This window comes from Mycteria americana, chromosome 26 (assembly GCF_035582795.1).
Source record: "Mycteria americana isolate JAX WOST 10 ecotype Jacksonville Zoo and Gardens chromosome 26, USCA_MyAme_1.0, whole genome shotgun sequence".
NCBI lineage: Eukaryota > Metazoa > Chordata > Aves > Ciconiiformes > Ciconiidae > Mycteria > Mycteria americana.
In genome coordinates this window covers 896,081-908,099 of record NC_134390.1, presented here as the reverse complement: position 1 = coordinate 908,099, position 12,019 = coordinate 896,081, and the positions used below count along the sequence as shown (strand labels likewise).

The 12,019-nt window shown below is 51.6% G+C and overlaps 1 protein-coding gene across 8 annotated transcripts in view; it reads left to right on the top strand.

Moving 5' to 3' along the window:
• LOC142420973 (cyclic AMP-dependent transcription factor ATF-7) overlaps positions 1 to 12,019 on the top strand; it is a 70,386-nt gene that overhangs the window by 37,888 nt on the left and 20,479 nt on the right. For 7 of the 8 annotated variants that reach the window (XM_075525338.1, XM_075525341.1, XM_075525342.1 and 4 more), the window contains one exon: positions 9,075 to 9,171. In XM_075525338.1, the coding sequence (XP_075381453.1) occupies positions 9,075 to 9,171 (97 nt within the window). Of the gene's footprint in view, positions 1 to 4,334; positions 4,355 to 9,074; positions 9,172 to 12,019 lie in introns of those variants that run through there. The other variant, XM_075525344.1, reaches the window with a different exon arrangement.

Genomic DNA, 12,019 nt, shown 5'->3' with positions numbered 1-12,019 from the left:
CGCTTGCCCAGCACAGCTTTCTCTTACGCTCTTCCCAGGGTAAGTACAGAAAGGGAGATATCACCATCCCACGCGCGGGCACAGCAGCTCCCTGCAGCGCTGTCCTGCTGCTCAAGGACCCAACAGCAGACCCTTGCTGAGACGCAACTGCGTTGGGTATCTCGGGTCCAAGGGAGACGTCCAAGTCCTGGCTTTGGCTCAGTTCTGCTGGCTCAAACCACTCGGTTTCCCGTTACCTACATTTCTAAGCTCGCCTCCCCGGTGCCGATAGCGCTGCCTTGCTGGAGGAGCATCGCAGCGTCCCCGCCCTGTGCAGGGACATGCAGGCTGCAAGGCTCCCCGTTGGCACCCCGGGCTTAAGGGCTGCGTTTCCAATGAGGCCGAGCACTCGGCTGCGATGTATGGTTTGGCAGGGAGCAGGGAAGCCGGAGTGGCTCGTACCACGGCGCTGCCGGAGCTGCATGTGCTCCGGCACCTGCTGCCAAAGCCTCTCCTCGCCCGTGCAGTATTGACAGACTTGGCCACCGTCCAGAGACTTTTTAAGATCCCCGTGCAGCCTCCCAAAGCACAAATCCTCAGCCCTGTAGACAAATTAATCGACTCCAGTTCGGATTTAATTATTTTTACACATACATTCTTGTTTCTCGGGGTATGCAGAGAAGGAGTTTCCTGTTATTCTTCTCTTCTCACTCTATAAATTATCTCTCGCGTGCACGCGTCGCGCGGGACTTGCTGCCGATGCTGTTTGTTTGCCGAGAAAGTCTTTGCTCCCGGATTATTCATTCAGGAGCTGTCGAGTGTTCAAGGCAGGAAGGGTGACTCATTTGGTAAACAGCAGAGGCTTGCAGGGGAAGGCAGGAGCCCAGATTGGGTTTCTGTGGTAGATCTGAAGTCTTTGGGGGGGGGGGGGGGGGGTGTTCTCTTTTTTACCCTTTCTTCTCTACCACCAGCACCAGGGGCTCACGATTCTGTCTCCGCACTGCACGAGGGCAGAGCCCCACAAATAACACAACAGCGCGGCTGCATAATTCACCCCTTTCCTCCCTCAATGCCACATAACTTCCTAAACTGCTCGGCCCGAGCAGCTCTCTGCGGTAGGGCAGGGCAGGAATTTCACTTAGCCCAAGCTCCCTGCCCTCCGCCGTGCCTCTGCCCGTTTTCCTTGGTCTCTACTCCCCAGCTCTCGTGACGGGAAGAGATGCTGAGCTCCTGATGAATCACCGAGCGCCCGCGCTTAAAATACGGTTAGGGAAACACAGCTGTAATTGCCTTTGTTAATATTTTTTTTTTTTTTCTGCAGTGCTTCTCACATGGCTCCTGGTACTTGCATGCGCGGTCGGCTTCCTCTCCTAACGCCCTCGTGAAGTATGGTGCCTTTTCCCTTTTTATTTGCTCTGTCTGGTAGGTAGGAGAAGAATTGATGGCTTGCCCAAGGTCACACTGAAAACCTGTGGTGCTGCTGGGATTCGAGCCGGGGACGTAATAATGATTCACATCCACACTGGAGCTATCTGGGGGTTCCCATGGGGCAGGCGCGTATCCATAGGCACAAGCTGTGGAGTCGCTGACGCTCTGCAACTCCACCCCCTCGCTCACCTCCGTTAATTACCGCTGTGCCTCTCCTCTTAAGTTATGTGGCAGCGGTAATTAATACATGTATTTTAATAACCTTCACTTTTATCGAAACAAGGCTAAAAATGCTCCACCGTGTGGAAGTAAATAATTATTGCATTTCCAGGTTCTAGCCGAGTGCCGCAGGCTTTGTGCGACTGCGGGCAGGTCCCCGCATCGCTCGTCTGCGTCTGGCTGCAGAGATCTGCTGCCGGCGGGATGGAGCAGCCGATGCCTGCGGACAGAGAGCTCGGGAGGAGCAGACTGACTCCTCGAGGTGTCCGTCCCCCTCGAGCATCACTCGAGCAGAGGAGGAGGGTATCGGTGTCTTAGAAAATCCTGCCTGCTCTCACGTAGCGTAGACCCGTTGGAGATTTAGGAGCCTGGTCTTCCAAGCTTAGGTTTGCGTCCTGGGGTTTGGGCTGTAATTCCAGCGGCCGTCCCGGAGGAGCTGTGCCTACGAGGCACTGAGGGCTCCTCGTCTGTGGGACCAGGTGTACTTTGGGCAAAACAAGGGGCTGCTTTCCTCCCAGGTGCTCCATAAACCACCTCGACCATCTGCTGTTTTTCTACATATGCCCCTTTTTAAGAAGGAGAGAAGGTTGGTTCGTGGTCCTTCGGTGTGCTGCGGAGAAATTCCTCAGTAGCTGGAGAGTTGGGTTTGATAGCTAAAGCACCCGGTGTCTAACTCAGGTTAAATCCAGCTGGGGTGAATGCCTTCCTGGCCAAGCAGGTCGGGTGCTGGCTGCTCCGGAGGGCTGGTGCTTGTTTTTTTTCTGCACCCAGATGTGCTGATGCTCAACTTAAGTAGCGTTGGAGAGGAAGGAGAGGCTGTGTCTACCATATGAGACTTTATTAAAATTAAAAAAAAAAAAAAAAAAAGAAAAAGTTGAATACAGAGTTTATTAAAGAGTTTGCCCCGTATGTCCTTGGCCGAATGCTTCCCTCCTCACCGCTACATGGTGTGCTGTAGGCCAGATGGTTGCTGCCTTCCCCCCTGCTGAAACACCTGCATTTCAGTGGAGGGGCATGTGTATGAGAAGCCCTCTGGGATAAGTGAAGCTATAGAAATGTAAATTAAATTATTTACCTACTCCGAGTTAAATGCTCTGCCCTTCTGGCCAAGGAGGAACAGGATGGGACGATGGGACGGGCTCCAGAACCTGGTTAACTCTTTGTTTAAATTGCAGGGAAGTTTGCGGAGCAACCTGAGTATCTCGGCACTAATTGCCAGTGATTTGGTAGGAGCCGAATACCGAACTGCCCATAAAAAATCTGCTCCCTCCGGCCTGGTCCTCGCTGCCTTACAAAAAACATAGCTCGTCTGTCACCTCCCAGGTGCTGATCTCGGGGAAACCAAAGTGTCCTGTGTCACGCGTTGGCATCTTCACCTTGCTGCTGCTCTCCCTCGGCTCGCTGGAGATGGGAGAAGCCTGACGTGGAGCCGTCTGCGTTCAGAGGGCAGATTGTATGACACGGAGAAGGTGCTGCTGTGCAGCGCTGTTCTGTGATAACTAGCTTAAAAACAAAATGCACAATCCCCCAGAAAAACAAAATCTGAAGGCAGATGGTTCTCTCTGAGCAAAAAAAAAAAAAAAAAAAAAAAGCCAAATTTTTGTGGTTTGCACAATATTCATCCCAAACAAAGTGCTTGTTAAAGGGCTTTTTGGCTGTTTGGTCGTGGCTTCCTAACACCAGCACTGAATGCTGCCTGTGAACAGGCTGAAGTTTCTGATTCTGATTCTTATTCTTTCTTTTTTTTTTTTAAACAAGGAAAGGAACGTGAATTAATCACAGGGCAGGATGTAAGCGGATTTTTAAAGTAAAAGGCATAGCCACATGCGCCCCTGGAGTTGCCTGCGCCAAAAATAACATTTCGAGGTTTAATCTCGATGCAGTTTTAAGGGGGGGGGGAGCTGCAGGGGGGCATTGCACAAAATGCATCTGAGCCTGCTCCCCTCCGAGGTGATTGAGCTGGCTGTGGCCTTTCTGATTTTCACAGGACCTGAGTGAGTAGAAAGAAGCTTTTCCTGCTGCCTCCAACCTGGGAAGGGCACCGGGCACTTAATGCCCGAACACTTTGCAGGCAAGCATCCTGCTGCGACGCAAGGAACGGCCCCGCTGCGGCAGCGACAAAGCAGAGCCCTGAAGCGGACGCTGAGCTGACGTCCCCCGGCTGATGCAGCCGTGGAGATTATGTCTCGCCCCTCTTTCAGGTTTTAGTTTCTCCCCCGCATGGGCTGGGGTGAAATGACCTTGGCTCAGGGGCGTTCTCGATATAAACCCTGTGCTGCACTCGCAGCCCACCGAGCAGCCGCTCCCCCTCCTGCAAAAGGCTTTGTGCTCGAGCAGGAGCGGCAGAGCTCTCTTTGAATACCTATATGTGCAATACACGATCTGTTTTTTTTTTTCCCTTCGTTCTTGAGCTGATCTCTCATAAACCTTCGCTCTTCTTCTCATTTATCCTCGTTCAGGCTCGCGGAGGTGCTGTCTCTTCCCTCCTCTAGTGGAAGGATGCTGCCACTGAAACCAGCTTTCCAGAAGCGCTCGGTAACCAAAGCTGCTGCGGCCACCTTCGAGCTGCACGGACTCGGTGCCTTGGCTGCTTTCGAAAACATAGCCATGAGCTTTCCAGCGGGAGCAACTGGGCTCCGAGCTCTTCTGAAACCTGGCCCGGTGAGCACCGCCTTATGGGGAACCCTCCAAGAGGAAACGGGTCCAAAATCTTTGCCTGTCATCTCTCGTAAGTGTAAAAATAAGACAACTTGGCCGTGCTATTGTTGCATTCTTTCAAACCAACAAGCCTTTGCGGCGTTATCTCCTTGTCGTCTCGTGACACCTCCTTTCCTATGGAAATGGGCCCATCTGGGGATTCACGTGGTCCCGGGCAGATAATTGTAATGGTCCCCCCGGCCTTTAAAATCTATGAATCACTCCAGTATCGGGGCACTTTATGCACATTAGCGAATTAATCCTTACAGCCTCTCTGTGAGGGAGGGAATTATCGTTGTCATTGCTCAGATGGGAAATGGGTGAGATGGAGCCCAGATCTGCGCAAGAACTGTGGGGTCACATCACTCACAGCCGTAACAGCTAACCTTTGGGCACCCAGCCCTTGGGGGCATCCGTGACCCTGCATTAGTTACCTCTGCAGTTGTGCCGAGTGAACGGGGAATATCTATCTAGCCTGCCACGCGGCTAGAAATCCATCTGAGCCCTGTCACGGCGAGATGTATGGATGGGGCGTAGGCAGCGGGTCTGCCACAGCCGGGAAGCGCGGGGAGGATGTGCTGCGTTGGATGCTGGGTGGGCTGGGATGCGTGCGGGAGGTCCAGCATCTCCATGTGGCGTTGGCCTTGCTCTTTGCATGCTGCGTCTCCCGGCTCGCGTGGGTGTCCTGCCCGCCGGCAGGTCCCCAAACGAAGGAGGTAGGTGCCCCTCGCCCGAGGCGGTGCCAGGAGAGCAAGGCAGACCCCAGAACATCCCCCAGCCCCCTCGTCCTGGGCTGATCGCACCGCGATCGCTCACTGTAGGGCATCACAGCAACCAGACGGACTTTGGAAGTGAAACCTGTTGTGGCTCCTTTCAAAGTCGGTGATTTTGAGCTCAGCTTATCCACGCCGGAGCGCTTAGTGCAGTCGTTTACCTCCGGCACTGCAGTTGCGAGACACGTGCTGATTTCTTTTGTTTCCCCTGGTATCCAGGTGTTTCAACCATGTCACGGCAGTATCGTCATGTCCGTGGGCAGAATAACACGCCGCTGTGCTGGAGTTAATATTGGAGCAGCGTTTCAGCTTCCCTCTATTAATGACAGCTTATTAATTCATCCGTGTAATGAGCTTGATAGAGACAGGTTTGGCTCCTCACCCTTTTCACGTCTGGTGAGACGGGACCAGGGCTTGTGCTTTCGGCAAGGTAAAGTCTCCTTTTTACAAGCGTGTGCCCGTGGAACAGTTTGTGCTGTTGCAGCCTACATTTGGTCTATATTAAAACTGAATTTTGGCCAAGCGACTGGCTCGGTGCGCAGCCGGTGTTTATGTTCTCTGAAAATTACTGTCAAGGTTAAAAAATAGCCATGCAGCTTGTGCGCTGGAGCTGCTGGGAGAGCCAGCGAGCGCCTGGGCTCCTGCACGGCCGGAGGGCTGGATGCGGTGGGTTCGGCACTCGCCTGACCCTCCTTTTGCATCAAACGCAGTTGTAGGCTTTACAAAAGCAAGGAAAAACCCTGAGCAACCCCTTGTTTTTCATGTTGTGCTTATTAAACCGATGGAAAAAATCTCCTTCTGACTAAAGATCCAGGCTTCAGCCTACTGCATTTATTCTCTGGCTCTTGCTCTAATGGAGATGGCGCGTTGGTCCAGCTGGAAGTATTGTGTCCTATTAAATAAAGATTTTTAAATGAGCACATTTATTCATCGAGCTGTCACAGCCTGTTGAGTAAAGAATGCAGACTGGCCAGCCTTAGTCCGCCTCAAATCTGTTTTCTCCAAAAAGCTGTTACCGTCTCTGGGGTAAATAAACCCAGCCCCGCGTTTACCCAGACCCCAAATGCCATCCGTGCTCCGTCCCCTGCACCAAAGGCAGCCGTAGGGCCATCGTGGGGGGAGAGAAAAGCAGAAATCAGGGCTGCGTGCGGTGTTTAAATTCTTATTTTACGCAGCCCTTCGCCATTGCAGCGTGAAGGGTTGCCTCCGCTTTCGGGGCCGACTTGCAGCGCGGAGGCAGCGGCGTTATCCCAGCGCCTGTCCCTCGCCCCAAAGAGTTTACAGTCTACATCTTCTTTTTAATTCAGACACCTGCAAAATAGCAGGCTGAAATAACACTGCTATATGTCAGCTGCTGATGGAAGGAGATTAAATATTAAAGCCAGTGCTGTGGCTTTAACTCATTCGATTCCCCCCCCCCCCACTCTTCCCCCTTTCTCCCCCCCTGCTTTCTTCTCTGTGTAAAATGACATGATTTAGAACTGAAGTGCCAGACTCAGCCTCTAGGTTTCGGCGTTTGGAAATGTATGTAGAAAGATATATTGTGTCTGTGAGCATTTCTGTGCAGAGAAAGAGAGAGCTCCCAAGCTAGTGAGACCACATAAAGATGTTAAATAGAGCTGTAACGCACACCGAAAGCAGGAAAAGTGCCCTAGGAAAAAAAAAAGTAAAAAAAAAAAAAAAAAAAATCCTGTGATGGAGCAAAATGAAAGATTAAAATAAATTCAGAGATACCGAGGCCGGGCTGAAACGTGCCCCTTGTGGAGCCAGGGCTGGTGGGGAGAGCATGGGGGGAGAGAAATGTGACCCCATTCCCTACTTTGTCTTCTTGCTGCTTCCCTTATTGACCTAAAAATCTCCTGTTTCTTTACCCAGTATGAAACAGCATCGGAGAATTGGGAATTTTCTTCCTTTTCCTTTTTTTCCCTGGCTCTGCATGTTTAATATTTTGAGATGCCGCTGGAGCAGCGGCCGCCTGCCTGCTAAATATTCATCTGAAACCGGCTGCTCCTCTGTCCTCACAAAAAACCTGATTTATTTTTCTCTGCTTACCATAACCCACCTATTTTCCTCCGCTAACGGCTCGTCACCGTGTCGCAAGGGGCAAGCGGGGTTGGCAGCCGAGTACGTTAAAAGCCAGGGTGGTTTTGGGCCAGAAATATGACAAAGTGTCGGTGCCCACCCTTTCTCCCCGGTCCCCCCTTCCACGAGCGCTTTATGGTGCGATGCAAAACGATGCTGCAAATTTTGTCTCCCTCAGAAAACGGCGGCGGTTCGCTCGCTTCTCCTTTGTTCGGTGGAGTTTCGGCGTCGCTGAGATTTGTAACGCCGCTTGGAAATGAGTTACGTTGGGGCTGGAGCAGAGCTGAGGGTTTCGGAAGCTGCAGGAAGGAAAGAAACGGAGAACATGCGTATCTTTAGCAAAACCATGGAGAAATTTTATTTAAGGTTTAGTTACGGACCAGATCGGGGAGCAGTGGCTGGGAAAGCCGGAGTGTGCGTCCAGAGTTACGCGGGCAAAAACCTTTTTGGTTTTCTCCCTGCAAGTGTCTTAAGACCCCCCCAGCTCTAATTTCTTTTAATTTGAGCCCCAGTTACGAGTCATCATCAAAAGCACCTTCCCATACAACGTCTTTGAAGGACTCTTTGCGTAATACACTTGTTATTGCACCGAAGGGGAAGATCGATGGGACGCGGGCGGATGCGCCCGTTGTCTCGGCAGTGCTGTCCCTTGCCTCTGCTAACGTCCCCGTCCCCCCCCCCACCACACGGCTCCCGGGAAGGCGTTGCGGCAGCTTCCAGCCTGGAAAACGCAGCTTTGCTCGATAAAAAAATTGAGTCGTAAATAAGAATCGGAAAGAGCAAGCCAACCCGGGGTGTCACGCTTGAGCTAATTCGCAGAAACAGGTGGCTTTGGGTTGGTTTGTTTGTTGGTTGGTGTAAAGAGAGAGAAAAAAGGAAGGGGAAAAGGGCAGAACTCCTTCGCTGCAGCAGCAGCTCTTTCTAGAAACAACAAGCCCGATGCTGCGCAGCTCCCGGATGCATAAAAATCCTGCAGTACGGCCTGTGCAATGCCCTCAGCCTCCGGGTTTGTCGCAGTCTATCAGGAGAGGCGCAATCCATCCTCGGGTCTTTATGATTATTTGCTTTAACCCCGTCCCTGCCTCTCTCCCCCCCCCCCCCCCTTTCCTCAAGCTCGATGCGTGGGGCTGGCGCGGCCATTCCAAGCAGCCCTGCAACGGGCAACGCTGCCCTTTTGGGGTGTCAACGATGGTCCCGTGCACCCAGCCCTGCCTCGCGGGGTGGAGGTGAGCCCCCCCCCCCACCCGGCACATCCCTAAAGCCATCACGGCTGGGCTTTTATCCTGCAATTCTCCCGCAGGTGGAATTTCAGACAGCGTCTTTACGGCACGTGAAATGCTTGCGTGTGTGTCCGTGTCCCCCCCCCCAGGTTTGACTGCAGCCGTGCTTCAGGCTGCTCCGTGCCGTCGCAAAGAGCCACGGGCAGGGACGTCGGGCAGCCGCCTCCGTCCTGCTCCATAAAGCCACGGCCTGAATTGCCAGGCGGGTGCCAGCTCTGCCGCACGCCATCCAAAAAAAGTTTCCTGACCCCTAATAGCATCTAATTCATCCCTCCATTAGCCAGCAATAAAGCGGCGCATCTCGCCGAGCGGGGCGGATTTGCATTTCCTAGATCGGTTGCAGCCACCGCGTGGCCCCACCGCTTAAAAAAATAGATTATTAAAAATATTTGTCCCCCGTTCCCCAGAAGCCCCGTGTAATGGCTTTTTCATTTCAAGCAATGTGTTCACACACCGCTTCTCAAACAATCTGTCCCGCTCTGGTTTTGCTTAACGCTCGGCAGCCGATTGTGTTACAGTTGCTCTCCGGGCGGCTTTCTCCCCCACCCTGCTGCAGGATGTACCCGTAAAACACAAAATGCATTTATTCACGATTTTCTAAATTGTTTCATTTCAGAGGTTTACAAACGAGGACCACCTGGCAGTTCATAAACATAAGCATGAGATGACATTGAAATTCGGCCCTGCTCGAACTGACTCAGTCATCATAGCAGGTATGTGGCGTTCAATCCAGGCCAGCTCTGAAAACGGTGCACATTAATATAGCATGACTGCAAGATTAATACCAGGGACCAGATGCACTGAAAAACGTCTCTACCTCCCATAAAAAGCTCTTGTGATCTGCATTTAATCAGGAGGAAAGGAAAGCCAGAGGCTTCCAAGTTTCTTTTTTTTTTTTTTTTCTTTTTTTATGGTAGTATCAGGTTTTGTGGGTTTTTTTTTTTTTTTGGGTTTTTTTTTTTTTTTTTAGCTCTCACCCTTTTTATTAAGACTGGAAGATTTATGGACAAAAGGTCTTTCACGTTTCTGCATGTGCTTTGAGGACGATGAACAAAATCTGACAAACCCAGCTTCCTCTCCTCAGCCCAGGTGTCAATTTTCTTGAGCTTTTAGGCTAGCAGTTAATAAATTAAAATGCCATCGAGTGCACTGGCTACTGCCGAGAGTGCATTTACAGAGCCCAAATGAGGCGCTCTGGCAGCGCACGGTCAATGCAGCCTTTATAAGATTGGGGGGAAAAAAACCCCATGTATATTGTTGTCTGGCAGCAGATCATTGCCGGTTACAGACACTCTCCTGCCTTGTCAGTCCCCTTTCATTCGGGCTGCTTAAAAGGGCGTGAGGTTTGTGTTACCGCTGGATGAAAAGGCTGTTGCTGCGAACAAGAAGAGAGGAGGAAATGCTTTCTGAAGCCTTGAGAGTTCAGAAGGGGAAACGAAGCGTCTGCTGCAGGAGCCTGGCACCCTTTTCCCAGGTTCATCTCCAGCCCAAATTTGATGTTGAAGGAAATAACTATGTAGTTGGTTTCTTAAAGCCTTCAAGTTAATTGTAGATGTGGGTAGGGTCGTAAGAGAGCTCACACAGCCCCTGCTGGAAGGGCAGAAAGCTTCTCCCAGGGGAGGGCTCACAGAGACGAAACAGGCTCCCAGAGGGAGAATTAATTTCAAATGGCATCAGGCTAATGGGAGTTGATGGCGAAGAATTTGGGGCAGGGGCTGAAAGAAACCTCGGCTTCCTAAAGGTCGTTTTTCCTTCAGTTCACCCCCTTTCTAAACAGGGTGCACAGCGGGAGGGTTAGCTTTTGCTTGATAAACGCAGGGTGTAAACTGGCCAGGCGGTGATGGGGGAGCAGAAATGGGGTACGGTCCAATCTCCAGCTGAAGTCCCACCTGCTCTAACAAGGATGCACCATTAAAAGTCCTCCTCTTTGCAGCTCCCGGAGGTATATACTCCTCCTGCGCGCAAACTCTCCCGGGTAAAACCGTGGGTGGGATGAAACGCTTCCGTTTTAGCACAAGGAAGAGCAGCGAGGGCAGGTCTAGCCCCCTCTCCCAGCTCCTCTGGGCTGGTGCTCTGTGGGTTGCTCCGGGGTAAGCCACAAAGCAAAAAAAAAACCCCAAACTTATTTAGCTGTGGTCAGTGCAAGACCAGCCTATTTAACACCAGCTTTCCCTGGCTGAGGTCTTGACGGCGGATAGAGCTGCCGGGGGCTTTGCGAGGGCTATAAAGCATGCTGGCTTTGAGCAGTGAGATCTAGGGCGTTATTGCCCTACATTCCTAATGTCCTTTTTTTTTTTCTTTAAGCCACCATTTTGTCTCTGGGTTTTCTTGTTCTCTCCCTCCCTCTTGCTTTGTGCTGAGTCCAGGGCAGCAGCCCGTGTGTTAATGAGCAGGAGGATTCAGCGTACATCTCTTGTCGTAACTCTGTGGTTAAGCTAAAGAGAATCGTAAAGAATTGTTCTCTCTCTGCCGGTTATAGCTGGCAGCAGAGAGACTTATTTAAATGGGAACGTGCACTTCTGGGGTGATGCTGTGGGCGGAAGAGCTGCTGCAATTCCTGGAGGTACGAATTGGGGAAGGGTAGGACGAGAGAGGTTATACGGCTTTGCTTTGTGGCATTGTGAAAACTTCTGCTGGAGATTTGGGCCCCGGGCTGGCGTGCGCGGCTCGGAAGGACATTGCTAAATGGGGAATGGTCCGAAAAGAGCCCTGAGAGCCGTTAAAGCACTGGAAAACCAGCCTCCTGCTGAGATCTTTAGTTGACAAAGTTTCTTGGTTTAATGAAGAGAGATTTGGGGGGAACCAAAGTGTGCTCAGAGGAGGCCTTTGCTTTATTAACAAAACCAATAGGTAGGGTTTGAAGTCAGGCTGGAAATAAAGTGTAGTTCTGCGACAGCAAGGCAAAGTAATCACCAGAGTCGCTTTCTGAAGGCTACGGGAGACTCTCCGCCACTGGCCGGTTTGAAATCAAATGGGATGTTTTCTGTAGACACTTCAGCTCAAGCCCAGCTCCTGCGCTCGAACGGGGAGCATCCGTGCCAAACAGCCAATGTTTTATGCAGGAGGTCAGGCTAAACTATCCCGGGGATCCTCTTTGTGCTTAAAAATCTATGTAGTTTTCTGCCAGATGGATTCTTTCGGTGTAATGTGCTCGTGCTGGGCTCCCGCTAGTACCTGGACTCCTGACCTAACGTCACGCAGAAAAACGAGGCTCGCTGGGAGTGGGGAGATTTCTTTCTGCTTTATAGCCTGGGTGGTGGCCAGAGAGATCATGACTCAATGTGTTAATATGGTGGAAAACGGGCCCCAGAGGGATTGCTTTGGACAGCGGTGGTAATTATTAGCACTCCCACGTAGCCGTCTGTCCTAGGATGCGCATTAATGTACGGAGCCGGCACAGGGAGGGAAGCGACTCTGCCCAGCTCTATTCCACATCAGCAGTGAAGCTGCTCCGATGAGCCGTTTCCCCTCTCATCACTTTGTATTTTTAAGATCTGCTGCTTCAGGGACATCAAACCCCACTATTTTCCTTCCTTGCAGCAGCAATTCAGATGAGGACAA